General features: G+C 45.8%; 1 protein-coding gene across 1 annotated transcript in view; it reads right to left on the reverse strand.

The window, feature by feature from the left end:
- CMTM4 (CKLF like MARVEL transmembrane domain containing 4) overlaps nt 1-18,637 on the reverse strand; it is a 72,405-nt gene extending 53,768 nt beyond the window's left edge. The window contains exon 1 of the mRNA XM_021094005.1: nt 18,292-18,637. Coding sequence (XP_020949664.1) covers nt 18,292-18,477 — 186 coding nt within the window. The 5' untranslated portion in view covers nt 18,478-18,637. The remainder of the gene's footprint in view (nt 1-18,291) is intronic.

Raw genomic sequence — 18,885 nt, forward strand, 5'->3', positions numbered from 1 at the left:
CCTACTCCCCAAACTCCTCTGTTGAAGCCTTAACTTCTAATGTGATGTTATTTGGAGATGGGGGCTTTGGGAGGTAATTAGGGTTGGATGAAGTCATGAGGATGGGGCCCTCATGATGGGATTAGTGCCCTTAGAAGAAGAGAAGAGTTCCCACTGTGGTGCAGTGAGTTAATGACCTGGCTTGTCTCTGTGGCTTGCCAGTTTGATCCCTGGCCTGGTGCAAAGGGGTAAGGATCCAGCCTTACCGCAGCTGTGGTATAAGTCACAGATTCGGATTTGATCCCTGGCCTGGGAACTTTAATATGCCATAAGTACAGCAGAGAAAGGGGGCGGGGGGAGGAAAGCAGCAGAGGAAAAAAGCAATCTTTCTCTCGCCAGGTATGTGAGGCCATTTGGGCACAGAGCAAGGTGACAGTCACCCACAAGCTAAGAGGCGTCAAAATGAAACCTTCCTGGCAGGTACCTTGATCTTGAATCCAGCCCCCAAAACTGTGGGTAACAGATGAGTTAAGTCACCCAATCCGCAGTATTTTGTCATGGTAGACTAAGACATGCCTTCAATATGAATTAGTTGTTTTCCTGTACTTCTTGGATTTGGAACTTGTTCCAAAACTCATCAAACTGAACTTAGATGAGTTGTTAAGTGCTTACCAAACAGCCAAGCGTCCACTACTACGAACACTGGGCAGGAGGAAACTGGGTCTATGCCTTGCAGGTGCTTAACAACTTATTACAACAGACTGACTGCACGTATATCTAAATCTGTTCCGTAAGCAGAGTCTAGAGAATAAACAACAAATATAACGTAAGCTGGTTTATAACGAAGCTAGTACTCCATATTACGGGACATCTCAGGACATAGGACATCAGCCAGAACAAAGAAAAACCCACAAGGTCGAGCATGGCAAGGCCAGTAGGAAGAGGGAAGAGAAAAAGGATAAATGACCCTGCCTCACCCCAGCCACTCATTCACTCCTGGGGCATCTTCTGGCTGCACAAAGGCAGGGCTGGAGCAGCCTCGCAGCAGCAACACATTGCCATGGGAATGAAGAGCTTCCAGCCAGGTTGGGGTGGCAGATTTCTCTGAAGAAAACCCAAATGGGAGAATGAATGGACCAGAACCTGGCTAGAAGAGGTAGGACCCATCAGCATTAACGGTAACAGCTCCACTCTGCTGGAGGAGCATCTTTTTTTGGCTGGGGGGGGCGGCTGCACAGCATGGCATGCACTAGTTCCGGGGCCAGGGATTGAACCTGCACCACAGCAGTGACCAAGCCAGATGGTTAACCACCAGGCCACCAGGAAACTCCTGGAGGAGCATCCTTTATGGCCTCCCTCCTGCACCTCTCTAGATTTCCCTGTTGTTCTTTTCTCCCTGATTGCTTTTCTTCACAAAAAGAGCTCTTTATCACCTACCGCTAGAACCAGGCCCTTAGGCCTCAGCCTGGCCCTTAGAGGCCTGAGTCAGGCCAGAATGGAAAGGGGTACGACTAAGAGGATTACCTGTCACTGCAGAGTTGGTGTGAGGTTGAACAGAAAGTGCCTAGAATGGAGGCTGGCCATGTAAACCACTTGGTTTCCTTCCTACACAAGCCCCCTGTCTCCAGCCTCTACTAGAGCCCTTGGCTCCAGGGACCAGGACAGTTGTGCCTTTTCTCTGCCTCATACCAGACCCTCCCCTAAGTGGACTGTAAGCCCCTTGGAGGCGGGGATTCTTGTCCTATTTCAGTATGTCTAACAGTACCTGGCCCAGCCTAGGTATTCACACATACATAGATTTTCTTTTTTTTTTTTAAGGGAGGGAGGGAAATATGTTAAAATTTCTACCAACATCCAGCTACTGACCTTGATCTAACTCTAAAGTTATTCAGCCGGCTCCTAATCTGAAATTATACACATGTGTAGGATCTGGACCAAAAACGGCTGAGAGAAAAGTAGACAAGCTAAAGAAGCAACTACCGCTGGAAGACCCATTGTTCCTGGGGTTCTGTTTTCTTTCCACTGGCACCAAAATCTTTTAGCCTTAAACTGTTTTTCATAGCTGTGCTGGAATAAACGGGAAACCACAAAAATGAAGGCTTCCCTTGCACCAGTCATCAAATCATAGTGGCAAGAAACAAACCATCCAAAACTATCCACGTTTGAACAAACTCTGAACATTTTAAGTGTTTATTAACCCATCTAATTCCCAAATTTTACCAATCATTTGAAATGTAAAGAGACAAAATTCTGGATTCCAGTTATTTCCTCCCTTCGATCTTCACTGAAGATCAAGGCCTCCCTTAGGCCCCCGGAGAACTGCGGTTCTTTTATTTTCGGAGAGCTCCATAAAAATAAGCCCTAGGAGCCTCGGCCTCAATCGTAGGTGTGGCTTCTTCCTTACACTTGTTAACTGTCTACTCTAAAGAGTCTCAAAATACTGACTGGGCAGATCCTAAGCGACCCTCTCATCCAGCATGTTAATCAGAAAGCAGACAAGTTTAATAGTAACTACAGAATGCCTGATTTTCACTTTACAGTTTTCTAAGCAAAAAGCTTAGCAAAGCTTCTTATGGTTCTCAGCCCCCTTTCACAAAAATCTGCCTCCTACGCAAAAGCTTCTCTTTCCTAGTAGCACCAGATACGCTTTTTCAACTCACGGTTAAAAAAAGAAAAAAATTACAACAGCATTTTACTTCCCTACTTTCTCCCAATATTTTCCACTTAGAAGAGAGTCCAGAAGTTTATTTGCTTACAAATACATAAATATGCTACTGTTCCCTTATGGATCCTACATTTTCAAATAATTTGACCTTACAAATATGCTAAGTAACATGATTTTTTCCTCTCCTGCATGAATCAACAAGAGTTTACTCAGTGCCTTGCTATGTGCCAGGCACTGTTTTAGACACTGGGGATACAGCAGAGACTCTGAACACAAAGGCCCTGCTCTAGGGAAGTGATATTCTAATTGGGTGGTAAATGCTGTGAAGAAGAGCAAAGCAGGGTGAGGGGGATAAGGTGGGGGGGGGGTCGGGTCCTGCTTTTGACAGGGTGCTCAGCGAAGGTCTCTAGAGCAGAAGAGAAGAACAGCAGTTCTGAAGCACAGACAAGGCAGGCAGAGGATGGAAGAATAAATCTCAAATGCAAAGACTCTGAGACAGGAGCATGTTCATCCAAACAGCAATCAAAGTTTCTGGTCAAGTGAAATAACCAGCACCTGAAAACACTAGTCAAGGAGTTCCTGCTGTGGCACAATGGATTGGCGGTGTCTCTGCAGCAACAGGACGCAGGTTCGATGGCAGGCACAGTGGGCTAAAGGATCTGGCATTGCCATAGGTCACAGCTGCAGCCAGGATTCAATCCCTGGCCTGCCAACTTCCATGTGCCATGGGTGCAGCCAGAAAAAAGAAAAAGAAACTGGCCTTATCTATTTACAGAGGTTTGTTTTTTTTTCTTTGTCATTTTAGGGCCTCACAAGAGGCATATGGAAGTTCCTAGGCTAGGGGTTGAGTCACACCTGCAGCTCCTGGCCTATGCCATACTAACGCTGGATCTGAGCCGCATCTGCAACCTACACCACAGCTCACGGCAACACTGGATCCTTTACTCACTGAGCAAGGCCAGGGGTCGAACCCATGTTCTCACGGATACTAGTCGGGTTTGTTACCACTGAGCCATGACAGAAATTCCAACAGCATTTACTATTCTATTTTATTTTATTTTTATTTTTGGCTACCCTGCAGCATACGGAGTTCCCAGACCAGGGATCAGATCTGAGCCACAGGTGTGACCTACACTGCAGCTGCAGCAACGCCAAATCCTTTAACCCACTGTGCCTGGCCAGGGATCAAACCTGCATCCCAGCACTCCAGAGACACTGCAGGAACTCCTAATGCAGTTTACATTAGACTTTCTGAAATAGAACTGGTACTCAGCCCCTCAGTCTGACTCTCACTCTCCCATTTCTATATTAATAAACTTCGGGCTCTCATGGGACTCCCGCAACTCTGAAAACCAATGACAGGCTCCATCATTTATGTGAGGAGACAAGGCCACCCAAGAGAGGTGCTAAGATGAGGGCTGGGTCCCCCCCTTAAGTGAGAATTTTTCACACAAAAATCCTCAACATCAAGAAATTAAACTGCTTCAAAATAAGATACTTTCCAAGTGCTAAAAAGGCAAGATCTCCCCCCCAAAGGAGGTGTCACTTTCTCAATCCTGTACTCTTCTACTCATTTGTCCCCTCTCCAGCCAGCTGCAGGCCTGCTCCCAGCCCTGGACCACTGTGAATTGAGCCTCTGAAAGTTTAAACTGGCTTTCCGCCACCACACGAGATACTGAGACCACCCCCCTCATCCGGGTTCGTTGCTCTCTTATTCTCTGCCTTTCCCAGTCTATCCTCCTCTTCCTAGACTCTCTCAAGTCTCACCTTGCGAATGAATCCAAATCCCAGCTCACCTCGCCCTGCTTTTTTTCACTTCTCTTGTACATATAGCCTGTCCCCCAGGAATAATCTTATTCTCCAAACAAAAAGCTCAGGATGAACTGTCAATACAGGGGTACTTGACGCTCCAATTTCAATGCTTGGAATATTTCATAATTCAAATTTTTCAAAACATAGGATGTAGTTATGGTCTGAGACAGTACAGGAAGTGGGTCAGTCTGGGAAAATTTAGGTTCTATGATCACAGTTACGGGCCTTTGACTATTGTTCTATTCTCTAACAAACAACTTTATTTTCCAAAGAAATCTGACATCATCCTACAAAAGGATCTGGAGCTACTCCAAAAATAAGGATAAAGAGGCAGTGAGTGAGAGCTGTGGGGTGAAGGCTAGAATGCTGGTACCTCCAGGTCATTTCAACAGCTCAGTTTGCTAACAGGATATCATGGAAAATAATCAGCCTCAGCAGCCACACAAATCCAACCCTGAATAGGGTAGACAATATACTCGATGCAGCTCAAGGAAATCCAGCACTACTACTAGGCTGGAAATGTGCCTCTCTCTAGCACACAGGTAAGCATCCATTCATTCTACCAGGAGGGAGAACCACTATGGATATGGCAGGGTACATACACTGCCCTTGCCCCCTCTAAGCATCCTCTGAAGTGCCATGACCTGGGAAAAGCTATTAGTACTTTCTTTTTTTCTTTTTAGGGCTGTACCTGTGGCATATAGAAGTTCCCAGGCTATGGGTCAAATTGGAACTGCAGCTGCTGGCCCATGCCACAACCACAGCAATGTGGGGTCTGAGCCACAGCTGCATCTGTGACCTACACTGCAGCTCACTCATGGCAACACTGGATCCTCAACCCACGAACAAGGCCAGGGATCAAACCCTCATCCTCAAGGATAAAGTTGGGATCGTTACCAATGAGCCACAATGGGAACTCCCTATTAGCACTTTCTGATTAAGGAAAAAGGTCTTTATGGTGATCATTTTGAAATGTATAGTGGAGGGAGTTCCCTCTGTGGCGCAGTAGAAACGAATCTGACTAGTAGCCTTGAAGAGGATATAGGTCGGGGATCTGGAGTTGCCGTGAGCTGTGGTGTAGGTCGAAGACACAGCTGAGACCCCACTTTGCTGTGGATGTGGTGTAGGCCGGTAGCCGTAGCTCCGATGTGCCCTAGCCTGGGAACCTCCACATGCCACTGGTGCAGCCCTAAAAAGGAAAAGAAAAAAAAAAAAGAAAGAAAGAAATGTATAGTGGAATTCGATTGTGAAACAGTAGATTAAGGATCCAACATTGTCACTGCAACGGCTTGGGTCACTGCTGTGGCACGGGTTTGATCCCTGGCCCAGGTACTTCCACATGCCTTGAGTGAGGCCAAAAAAAAAGAAAAAAAGAAATAGTACTATTAAATCACTATGCTGTATAATAGGAACTCACATGGTGTTGTAGGTCAATTACACTTCAAAAACGAACTCACAGAAAAGGAGAGGCATAGAGGTAATTAAAAGGTACAAACTTCTAGTTACAAAATAAGCAAGTTCTAGGGATGTTTTGTACAACATGATAACTGTAATTGACACAGCTGCTGTTATATATGAAAGTTGTTGAGAGTAAACCCTAAGACCTCTCATCACAAGTAAAAAAATTTTTTTCTATTCATTTAATTTTATATCTATATGAGATGGCGGATGTTTACCAAACTTACTGTGGTAATCATTTCATGCTGTATGTAAGTCAAACCATGCTGTATACCTTATACTCAGACAGAATCTATGTCAAGTTTATCTCAATAAAGATAAAAGAAATTCATTAAATTTTAAAAAAGGAAAGAAAGAGGAATTCAGAGTTATTGTGGCTCAGCAGTAACTAATCTTTTTTTTTTTTTTTTTTTTTTTTTGGTATTTTTTTTTCTTTTTGCCACACAGGCAGTATGTGGGAATTCCTGGGCCAGGGATTAAACCTACACCGCACAGCAGCAACCTGAGCCAGAGCAGTGAGAACACAGGAGCTTCAACTCACTAGGCCATCAGAACTCCCACAAATCTGACTAGTAGCCACGAGCATGCGGGTTCCATCCGTGGCCTCACTCAGTGGGTCAGGGATCAGGCATTGCCATGAGCTGTGGTATACGTCACAGACATGGCTCAGATCCCAAATTGCTGTGGCCATGGCCTAGGCTGGCAGCTACAGCTCCAATTCGACCTCTAACCTGGGAACTTCCATATGCTGCAGGTGTGACCCTAAAAAAGGCAAAAAAAAAAAAAAAAAAAAAAGACAATGACTCCCTGTTGTGGCTCAGCAGGTTAAGAACCTGACTAGTATCCATGAGGATGCAGGTTCAATCCCCCGTCTTGCTCAGTGGGTCAAGGATCTGGCATTGCTGAGAGCTAGGGGGTAGGTGTGGTCATGGACATGGCTCAGATCTGGTGTGGCTGCGGTGGCAAGCTGAGGCCTGCAACCCCCAGCCTGGGAACTTCCATATGCCTTGGGTGCAGCCCTTAAAAAAAAAAAAAAAAAAAAAAAAAAAAAAAAAAAATGAAGAAAAAGAAAGAACAGGAGTTCCCACTGTGGCGCAAGAGGATGGTGGCATCTCTGTAGCACTAGGACACAGGTTCAATCCCTGGCCTGGCACAGTGGATTAAAGGATCCAGCATTACTACAGCTATAGCACAGGTCACAACTGCATCTGGGATCCAATCCCTGGCCCAGGAACTCCATTTGCTACAGGGTGGCCAAAAAAGAAAGAAAGAACAAAGGTTGGAGTTCTTGTCGTGGCTCAGCAGAAATGAATGTGACTAGCATCCATGAGGACGAAGTTTCCATCCCTGGCCTTGCTCAGTGAGTTAAGGATCTAGCTTGCTGTGAGCTGTGGTGTAGGTTGCAGACGTAGCTCGAATCTGACATTGCTGTGGCTGTGGTGTAGGCCGGTGGCTACATCTCCGATTAGACCCCTAGCCTGGGAACTTCCATATGCTGTCGGTGGGGCCTTAAAAAGACAACAAAAGAATGCAGGACATTTATAAAAGATCCTTCCTAACAGCAAGAAATTGGAAACAGATCAGAGCATCTTATGCAGCCTTTGGAAGAAAAAAATCCCAAAGTCCTTTTCATCTGGGATTTTTTTCCCCAATTTCCTTCAATGTTACAATTTTTAAAAATTGAGATATAATTGTCACATAACAATATTTAGTTTCAGGTGTACAACATAATGATTCAGTACTTTTTTTTGGCCATGCCCACAGCATACGGAAGTTCTCAGGCCAGGGACTGAACCCCTGAACCACTGCTGTGGCAATGCTGGAACTTTAACCTGCTGTGCCACAGAGAAGATCCAATGATTCAATATTTATACGTACAAATATTTTTATCAATAATGATATATATGATAGGCTCTGATCTGCACCAATCAGGAGCCACATCTGAGGTACCAGTGCCCCCAAATCTCAAAAGATCCAAAGGTCTTTTGGAAAACAAACAGGGCAAGGTGGACGCTGGGATCTGTAAGGGTCTGGCAAAGACACCACCACTGGGAGAAATAATTCACATTCCCCAGACCCCACACACATCAGATGGGGCTGCTCCTATCGACAAGGAGGGAGTAGGATAATTATACAGGCGGTTGTAGAAGTCCCAATAGGGGACCAAAGATAGAGAGGGAAACCTAGGGAACTTTGGGAGACCACTCAAAAAAGCCACCAGAACAAGCAGGTTTGCTTAACAACAAAACCACAAATAAAAGCAGGAGATATGCTGCAAGTCATTAAAATGAGGCCTGCATTCAAGTTCAGCAAGACAATGACCCTTAGGACCAAGGGCAGGGGTTTAAGGACTGCCCTTCTGCTGATGTGAATAAGCACCCAGACAGGCCCAGTTTGGGAGTTCCCGTCGTGGCTCAGTGGTTAACGAATCCAACTAGGAACCATGAGGTTATGGGTTCGATCCCTGGCCTTGCTCAGTGGGTTAAGGATCCAGCATTGCCGTGAGCTGTGGTGTAGGTCACAGATTCAGCTCGGAACCCCCGTTGCTGTGGCTGTGGCGTAGGCTGGTGGCTACAGCTCCGGTTCAACTTCTAGCCTGGGAACCTCCATATGCCAAGGGTGCAGCCCTAGAAAAGACGAAAAACAAAAAATAAAAATAAAAATGTAAAGCCCCCTTGCCTGCCCGCATGCATCTCTGGCAAGCATCTTATCTTAATAAACCTACATCTTGCCTATCAAAAAAAGATATAGGAGTTCCTGTCGTGGTGCAGTGGCTAACAAATCTGACTAGGAACCATGAGGTTGCAGGTTCGATCCCTGCCCTTGCTCAGTGGGTTAACGATCCAGCGTTGCCGTGAACTGTGGTGTAGGTCGCAGACGCGGCTCAGATCCTGCGTTGCTGTGGCTCTGGTGTAGGCCGGTGGCTACAGCTCCGATTCGACCCCTAGCCTGGGAACCTCCATATGCCGCGGGAGCAGCCCAAGAAATGGCAAAAAAGCCAAAAAAAAAAAAAAAAAGATATATACATTATAATCACATGAGCATCACTGAAAGCCTTATTTTAACATCCATCACCATATATTTCTTTCTTGTGATGAGAGCTTATATGATCTATTCTTACTAACTTTCAATTGCAATAAACCTGAAATAGAGTATTATTAACTATAGTCACCATGCTATAGGGTAAATTCCTTTTGAATGGGTGAAATTTTTCCATTAGTATCAATAAATGTATTACATACCTGCTTTTGTGCAGAATCCTTTTTTATTTTTACAGGAAACTATATTGGGGAAAAAAAATTTTTTTTTTGGCCACCTCGTGGCATATGGAGTTCCTGGGCCAGGAATAAATACAAGCCACAAGATTGAACCTGTGTCCCAGGGTTCCAGAGATGTCACTGATTCTGTTGTGCAAAAGCAGGAACTCCAGATTGAAACAATGTTTAAGTTTTAAGTTTCTTCAAGAGATCTATATTATCTAAATAATTCTCTCCAAAGGCTTCCAAATTACAGACAGTTAAAAAAAAAAAGTTAACTGAAGATCATGATTAGTACATTAGCTTTAAGGCTAGTCTATGCTAAGGTAGAGCTAGAATAGCTGACACTGGGTTTTTTGTTTTTGGGGTTTTTTTTTTGGTCTTTTTAGGGCTGCTCCCGAGGCATATGGAGGTTCCCAGTCCAGGGTTCGAATCAGAGCTGTAGCTGGCGGCCTTCACCACAGCCACAGCAATGCCAGATCCAAGCCGAGTCTTCAACCTACACCACAGCTCACGGCAATGCCAGATCCTCAACTCACTGAGCGAGGTCAGGGGTCAAACCTGTGTCCTCATGGTTACCAGTCACAGTGGTTTCGGCTGTGCCACAACACGAACTTCCTGGGAATTTCTGAATAGAAGATATGTGCACATGGTATACAATTCAAAAAGTATTCATGCAGAGAAAACAGTCATACCACAAAAAATACATCTCCTTTCTACCCTGACTCTCAGTCAGTCACTCAGTTTCCCAATTTGTAATCCAGAGATATTCCATAGTGCCAAGAGGTCTGTGCAACTTCTATGAGAGACTCTCTATGGAAGGCTCGTGGGTGCCAGCAGCACTCATAGCAGCCCCCATCCACAAATAAGGAGACCTGCTTTGAGGCCTGAAGTGAACGAGCAACTGGCTAAAGGTCTCATGATGACAAGAGACATGACAGCCACACTCTCAGAACCCCTCCCTGTCCTTCCCCCAACACACACACACACACACACACACACACACACACACACACACACCCCTAAACTCCATGTTGTGTAGTTCCTTCTGCCCTAGAAACCAGTTCTTCACCATCCCTTTGCCTGGCTAACTTGACTTTTCATATAAATTCTGGAATTAGCTTTTGTTTTTTGGTCTTTGAAGGCCGCACTCACGGCATATGGAAGTTCCCAGGCTAGAGGTCAATTCAGAGCCATAGCTGCCAGCCTACGTCACAGCCACGCTGGATCCCTAACCCACTGAGCAAGGCTAGGGATCAAACCTGCATCCTCACGGATTCTAGTTGGGTTCATTACTGCTGAGTTATGACAAGAACTCCCTGGAATCAGCTTATCTCTACCTAAAAAAAAAAAATCTTGCTGGGATTTTGGGATTATGTTAAACCTACAATTAATTTGTGGAGAAATTATATTTTAATAACTATATTGAATCTTCCAATCCATGAGCACAATACGTCTGTCCACTCATTTCAGTGACTGGTGATTTCCTTCTTCAGTTTTGTAGCTACAAAGTTTTGTAGCTTTCAGCATGCATACCGCGTGCATGTTTTTGTTAGATTGAGATCTAAGTACTTCATTCTTTTCAGAGCTATTAGTACTGATATGGTTTTTTTTTTTTTTTCAATTTCAGTTTCTGATGATTTATGACTAGAAGATAAAAATGTGGGCACTCCCACTGCAGCACAATGGGCTAAGAGGCAGCTCTAGAGCACCAGGACACAGGTTCAATCCCTGGCACTGGCACAGTGGGCGAAAGGGTCTGGCGTTGCGGTGTAGATCACAACCAAGGCTCGGATCTGAGCTCCATATGCCACAGGGTGGGCAAAAAAGAAAAAAAGGTTGATTTTTTGTGTGTTGACCTTGCATCCTGCAATCTTGCTAACTCACACAATCCTCGCTTTTTCATAGATACCCATGGGACAGTCTACACAGACAATCATGCTAACAGTTTTTCTTTCCAATCTGAACACTTTCTATTTATTTTTCTTGCACTGGCTAACACTTCCCGTAGAATGTGAAATATCAGTGGTGTGAACACACATAGCTGCCTTGCTCCCCATCTTAGGGGGAAAGCATTCTTGCACCACGGAGTATGTTAACTGTAGATTTCTGGGTTGAGGAAGTTCCTTTTCTTACTACTTTGCTGGCAACATGAATATCATGAATTAATGTTGATTTCTGTCAAAAGATTTTCTGCATCCACTGACATAATCGAGTGTTTTTTTTTTTTGTTGTTGTTGTTCTTTAAACTGTTATGATGGTGGATTATAACTCCTGGTTTTGGAAAATTGAACCAGACTTTTGTTTCTGGGATAAATCACAATGACTGCAATGTACTATTCTTTTTGCATAACACTGCTGAATCTGACATCTTAGAATTTTGTTCAGGATTTTTATTCTGTGTTCATGAGGAAGAGTGGTCTGTAATGTTCTTAAACTGCCTTTGTCTGATTTTATACAACAGATGTATACTTGACACTTTTCTGAGGTCTTAAATGATAACTTTACTATTTTCAACCATCATAAAAAAAGTGGTTTCATCCTTGCTTTTCTACTAGAATTTACTGACTCCAAGTTTCTGACAAGAAAGACAACTCTCATCGATAACAATCTTTCCAAGGGAAAATGAGACTGTTTTATAAGGAACTACTCAGAGGCAGATGTGAGAGTCCAATGAAGTCAAATTTAGTACTTCACCTGCCATTATCTGCCTGCTCCTGGCCTGCCTCAGTACAGCCCCAGAAAGCAGGCACGGTGAGGGACTGTGCCCACTGGCTTGGGAGGAAAAACTAAGTTTCCATCAAATAACAGAAATGCTGGAGTTCCCATTGTGGCTCAGCAGAAACAAAATCTGACTAGTATCCACAAGGACACAGGTTCAATCCCCAGCCTCGCTCAGTGGATTAAGGATCCCTGTGGTTTAGGTTGCAGACGCAGCTTGGATCTTCAGATATGGCGCTGCTGTGGCTGTGGTATAGGCCTGCAGCTAGAGCTCCAATTCAACCCCTAGCCAGAGAGCCTCCAAATGCCGGGGATACAGCCTTAAAAGGACCAAAAAAAAAAAAAAAAAAAAAAAAAAAAAAAAAAAAAAAAAAAACCCAAACCAACCATGAGGCACTAAAAAGGACAAAATTTAAAAAAAAAAAAAAAAAAAAAAGGAAAGAAAAAAAAGTCATTTCCCAATCCTGAAATGCAAAAGTTCACATTTGTCTTTGAATTGCCTAAGAAAGCACCTGTCAAACATTAATCCCTTAGTTTTTACAATTCCTAAAATGCTCAATCATTACCACTCACATTCTACCACTGAGGAAGCCAAGACACAATGGGGTCAAGAAATTTCAAGGAGATCAGGAGAGCTACAATTTGAATGTAAACATCACCTACTACCACGGTGTCTCAGGGTGTTAATGGCCCAGCTCATCTCTGTGGCATTGCCAGTTTGATTCCAGCCCAGCACAGCAGTGTTTTCAGTGCATTGGCTTGGCCATTGTTGTGGCTCAGGTTTGATCTCTGGCCTGGGAACTTCCATATGCTGTGGGCACAGCCAGAAACAAACAAACAAAAAGTCCTCAACAAATGCAATGCAATTGTCAGAAAGTCAATCAGCCATGAGACGGGCTCAAGAAAGGGACCTGAAGCAAAAGAGCTCCCTGAGGTGTGTTTTCAAAATGAAATGCTGATTCTGCTCTTAGCTCTTTTGAGAAGGTTCTCACTGCAGATCTGCTGGACACCACACAGGAACTGCACACAAAGGAATAGCACAATGGCCACTGAGAAATTGAAACACTTTTTTTGTTTTGTTTTGGAGGCTTTTTTTTTTTTTTTTTTTTGGGCAGCACTTGTGGCATATCCCAGCCCAGGGATCGAACCCAGACCTCAGCAGTGACCTGAGCCACTGGAGAGACAACGCTGGATCCTTAACCTGCTGCACCACAGCGAGAAAGTCACCCAAAAGGTTACCAGGCTGATCAAAGACCATAGAAATGCCCTTGGACTCAAGGTCTACTCTACTATGTGGAATGACTCAAAATGATGTGTTCAGGAGGCTGTAAAAAGCACACTGCCTGGGTTCAAATCTCAGCCTCACCAACCACTAGCTACAGGACCTTGAACGAGTCACAATGCTGTGCCTCTAATTTTCTCATTCATAAAATAACTTACAACAGAGTACCTGTCGTGTCTCAGTGGAAACGAACTTGACTAGCATCCATGAGGATGAAGGTTCACTCCCTGGCCCTGCTCAGTGGGTTAAGGATCCGGCATTGCCGTGAGCTGTGGTGTAGGTCGCAGACACGGCTCAGACCCAGAGATGCTGTGGCTGCGGTATAGGCCGGCGACTACAGCTCAGATTTGACCCCTAGCCTGGAAACCTCCATATGCCGCAGGTGTGGCCCTAAAAAGACAAAATAATAACTGACAACAGTAGAATAAGCACACATTAATGATGCCTGCTGTTATTATTCAGAAAGTTGTTCCATCACCTTCCACCAGCCAACATGAAGATCATCAAGAAGTATACATACAATAAATGCTGGAGAGGATACTGAGAAAAGGTAACCCTTACACTGCTAGTAGCAAAGTAAATTGCTACAACCACTGTGAAAACAGTATAGAGGTTCCTCAAAAAACTAAAAATAGCACTACCATAGGATCCAGCAGTCCCACTCCTGGGCATCTACCCCAGAAACTCTTAATTGGAAAAGGTACACACACCCCAACACAATGTTCACTACAGCACTATTTACATAGTCAAGCCATGGAAACAACCTAAATGTCCATTAACAGAAGAATGGATGGACTTTGCATCGTGGTGAATCGGAAACAAATCCGACTAGGAACCATGAGGTTGCAGGTTCGATCCTGGGCCTCACTCAGTGGGTTAAGGATCCGGCGTTGCCATGAGCTGTAGTGTAGGTTGCAGACGCAGCTCAGGTCTGATGCTGCTGTGGCTGTGGTGTAGGCCAGCAGCTGTAGTTCCCATTAGACCCCTAGCCTGGGAACCTCCATATGCCAAGGGTATGGCATGGCCCTAAAAAGCAAAAAGCAAAAAAAAAAAAAAAAAAAAGGCAACAAAAAGCAAAAAAACCCACAGAGGAATGGCTAAAGATGTGGTACATATATACAACGGAATATTACTCAGCCATAAATAAAGAATGAAATAATGCCATTTGTGGCAACATGGATGGACCAGAGATTATTATACTAAGAATATTCAGAGGATGAAAGACAAACATCATATGGTGTCACTTAAATGTGGCATCTAAAAAAGGGATACAAATGAGCTTATTTGCAAAACAGAAACACACTCACAGACTTTGAAAACAAACTTATGGTTACCAAAGGAGAAACGTGGGGGCTGGGGGATTAAGGGATGGACTGGGGGTTTGGGATTGCCATACGCACACTGAGGTACATGGAATGGTTGGTGGATGGGGACCTGCTGTATAGCACAGAGAACTCTACCAATATTCTGTGATAATCTATGTGAGTAAAAAATTAGAAGGAGGAGTTCCCGTCGTGGCGCAGTGGTTAACGAATCCGACGAGGAACCATGAGGTTGCGGGTTGGGTCCCTGCCCTTGCTCAGTGGGTTAACGATCCGGCGCTGCCGTGAGCTGTGGTGTAGGTTGCAGACGCGGCTTGGATCCCGCATTGCTGTGGCTCTGGCGTAGGCCGGTGGCTACAGCTCTGATTAGACCCCTAGCCTGGGAACCTCCATATGCCTCGGGAGCGGCCCAAGAAATAGCAACAACAACAACAACAAAAAGACAAAAGACAAAAAAAAAAAAAGAAGAAGAATTAGAAGGAGAATGGGTGCACGTACATGTATCTCTGGATCACTGTTTCAGCAGAAATTATTACAACATGGTACATCAACTATACTTCAATAAGACTTTTAAAAATGAAGAACGTTGCCCCCTCCAGGACCTGTCTTCTTCAGACACGGCCCTCACATCTCTTTATAAAACTGCCACAGTATGCCCCACCCCCGTCCCCAGAGCAAAATTCTGCTTTCAACCAAGTGCTGGAAAAAAATCAAAACAAAACAATAAACAAAAGGCCTACATTAACTATTTCATTAAATGGTATTTGGGAGATAAAAAACAATAAACACTCCTAAACCCCACAATCCTAAGAAAGAAGGCATTACAGTCAATAGTTTAAACCAACTCTTTCCCACAAAGTACATTTATATCGCTTGAGATAACAGCAGGAGGCATTCTCCCCAGCTAAGAGACAGTAGGAGTTTCATTTTCAGAAGATATAACCTATCAAAATGCACTGATTAATTTCCATCATGTTTCAGACTGGTTTTACTAGCAAATAACATTTCATTTAAAATATCAATTTAACTTTTAAATCACTAGGAAATAAACTATCTCTAATTCAAATATGTAATTATAACTTGAGGGTGGCATTTTCACCAAGTTTCTATAAAGACAGGAGTATTAATCAGCCACAGTGACAGCTAAGGTTTTATTACACACGAACTAAGCGCCTAATAAGGCAGGTGCTAATTTCGACATAGTACCTCATTTTCCTATCCCTTCACGGAGGTATAGGCTCATTTTACAGAAAAACCTCAGGCTTGAGGTTGACCATCACCGGTTCTGCTAGAGAACTAATTGAGAGCACCTGTGTAAGGTTTTAACACCAAAATGATACAGAAAGCTAAGCCTCAAACTTTAATGTGCATGAGAATCTCAAGGAGACTCTTGCTAAGCTGCAGACTGTGATTAGGAAGGTCTGGGGTGAAGCCTCCGATTCTGCACGTCTAACAAGCTCTCAGGTGCTAGCGATGCTGTTGACCACACTTGGAGCAAGGGCCTGCAGGTAGCAATAGGTCAGACCACAAAAAATGTCTCTTATAAACTAAATCAGAAAAAGTCAAAATTTTCTCAATAACCCACAGAATTAGAACTCAAACCATCTCTCTTGATGAAGTACTTCTGAGCTTCGTGACATCTGAGAAATGTTTTCATAACAATGCTTGTTTTCTTTTCCAGTTCAAGCTGAAAGTCCACCTTCTTGGACCTCATAGGGTTCCCCCTCTCTTGGTTTTTATCAAGGCTGAGAAGCTAAATCATGGAAGACTGTTTCAAGTCACCAAACCCTTCAAGCAGGGTCCCCATCCTTCACTCACCCACACACAACATAACTTCTCACTGTTTAAATTCTAGAGATTAGACAAAGGGCAAGCGTTAGGTGAGATTTTAAGGGCTCTTCCAGATGAAAAACAAAGCGCTACAAAAAAGCCCCAGTATTTTACAAAAGGTAATGATAAATACCATAGGCTTTCATTTCTGGCCTTAGGTGACAAAATTCCAGCAATGAGATGATAATATTTTGTACAAAGTACTGGGTTTCATTCTTTCACCAGATCCTTTGAGTGGCAAGCTCCAGTGCAAAAGTCCAGAGCAAACAAAGCAAGGTACTTAACAAGGCCCTATATATTCTACCTGGGTCCAAGTTCCCGCCCTGCTCTTTTATTCATTTCTGATTACCTACATTGTACTCAAACATCAGCTTTTTTTCTTTTTTCTTTTTTTTTTTCTTTTTTTTCTTTTTATGGCCGCACCGGCAGTACATGGAAGTTTCCCGCCAGGGACTGAACCCGGGATCCTTTGGGCCAAGAATCTAATCCACACCTCTGCAGCCATCCGAGCCGCTGCAGTTGGGTTCTTAACCCACTGCACCAAGCAGGAACTCCTAACTGCCTCTTTTAAAAGACAGTTATACACCTCCCCCAACCTCCTCCATTCTTTTTGCTAACAGCAATGCCTCACTACAGAACCAATTCACCTCTAAGAACATTCCGGGTTACTGGATAAGATCAGTTTAAAAGTTCTAGAGAGGGATAACCTGCTCTATTTGTCTTCCTGAGAGCCTTTCAAAAAAAAACCCTTCCACAATCAGCAGAACAAGCCTTTCACCCAAGAGAAAGATAAAAGTCTCTGATTCTGCAATTTACAAACACTGAGACCTTTATTTAAAGGGAATCCATATATTATATTATTCCCAAGGAACATTTATTTTTGTACTCAAGTAAGCACAAAAAAGACGGATGCTGGGAAGAAAGAAAATGCACAGACATTGCAGCTTTGTGCAAATGGCTTCTCTGGCTGAGAAGTCCATAAAGTTTCGCTGCAGGGCCTCAGAGGAAGGCCTACCTGTGTCAGGGAATACTGGGACACGGTTTTTTCCCCAACTGAAGTATGTTCTATCCACAACAGAGCTAAGCAACTAACCAAAGAGGCCTCTTGGAAAACCACAAAAGGTGGGGGAGGGCAGGCCCCTGCCCTAAACACCCTGGAAGCTAAAAATAAGAATTCTGAGAAATGAGCTCTACCATAGACAAGTCCAACAGAAAGTTCTCTGTTTCTGTTACCTCCAAAACTGGCTGCCCTCCCAGAGTGATTTAACTTCGGGTACCAATTGGGCAATGCCAGCCACTGTGCTGGGGCAGAGGATTCAGGGATGCCGGTTCTATCTTCTGGGTGAATTAGGAGGAACCAAACCTCTGCAGTGTAAACCGGAGACTCTCTGGGCAAATCTGTGCTCCCCCAATGCATCGAGACTACATACCTCCATTCAACAAACATTTATTTGAGCATCTACCATATGCCCGGCACGCTACTGGACGCGGGAGAAGAAACCAGCCACAGTCCCCAGAGGTGGAAGCCGAGACAAACAAGGACCGTCAGAGGAGTGCAGGATGTGCGGGCACCGAAAACCTGCCAAAAGTTGCTCTGACCAGTAGTACTCAGGGGATGGCTTGACCCCGCGCCGGGCTCTGCGCACCACCAAGCCCAATCAATTAATCACAGAGGCTCGAGATAGGCTCGAAGGAAGGAATGGACAAATAGGCCCCGGGGCAGGTGTTCAGGTAGAAGGCGCACACCTGAGGCAGCAGGGCTGGGGAAGGCAGGGTCTCCAGGGCCGGCCGGGGGGTGGCCCGGGGACCCGACCAAGCAGAGGGGGCGCGAGGAGCGAGGGTCTGGCCCAGGAAAGCGGGTGCGAGGCGGAGGCCGTCCCGGCCTGCGCCCCCCGAAGCGGGAGCAGGGAGGAAGGCGCACAGCTAGGCCGCCCGCCCGCACCTGGGGCCCCGCCCGGCACCTACCACTTGGGCGACCTTGAGGCAGCCTAGCGCGCTGCGCAGGTAGTCGGGGTCGCAGCGCAGGCCGGCCAGCCCGCGGCGCTGGCTCACCGGCTCGGTGGTGGGCTGGTACGGGCTGCTGGCGCCGGAGATCATGGAGGTGCTCGAGGCCTCGCCCTCGAAGCCGTCCAGCTCCTCGCCGCTCCGCATGCTGCCGCCCAGCCCCGGCCGCCTCGCGCGGCCGGCCCCAGGCGCCCGGAGCTGGCGGGCTCAGCGGGGCCGCCGCATCGTCGCCGTCGCCTGACTGACCGCCTGCCCGCCGCCGCGCTCCTCTGCGCCAGCCGCCCGGCTGCGGCCGCGGCTCGGTCCGCTCGGGCTCGGCTCCCGCCGCCTCAGCAGCAGAAAGGGAGGGAGGCGGGAGCGGGCGGGGAGGAAAGGAGGCGGGAGCCGGCGCGGCTGGCCGGGAGGGGGCGGAGCGAACAGCCGGCCGCTCGGCGGCGCTCAGCGGAGCCAGCGAGTGGAGGTGGCTGCCCGCTCCTCTGGGCCTCGGGAAGGCGGGGCGGGGCGGGGCGGGGCGCCGGGGCCTCTGGCCCCGCCCTCACCTGCGGGCGCGAGAGC

The sequence above is a fragment of the Sus scrofa genome, chromosome 6 (genome assembly GCF_000003025.6).
Source record: "Sus scrofa isolate TJ Tabasco breed Duroc chromosome 6, Sscrofa11.1, whole genome shotgun sequence".
NCBI lineage: Eukaryota > Metazoa > Chordata > Mammalia > Artiodactyla > Suidae > Sus > Sus scrofa.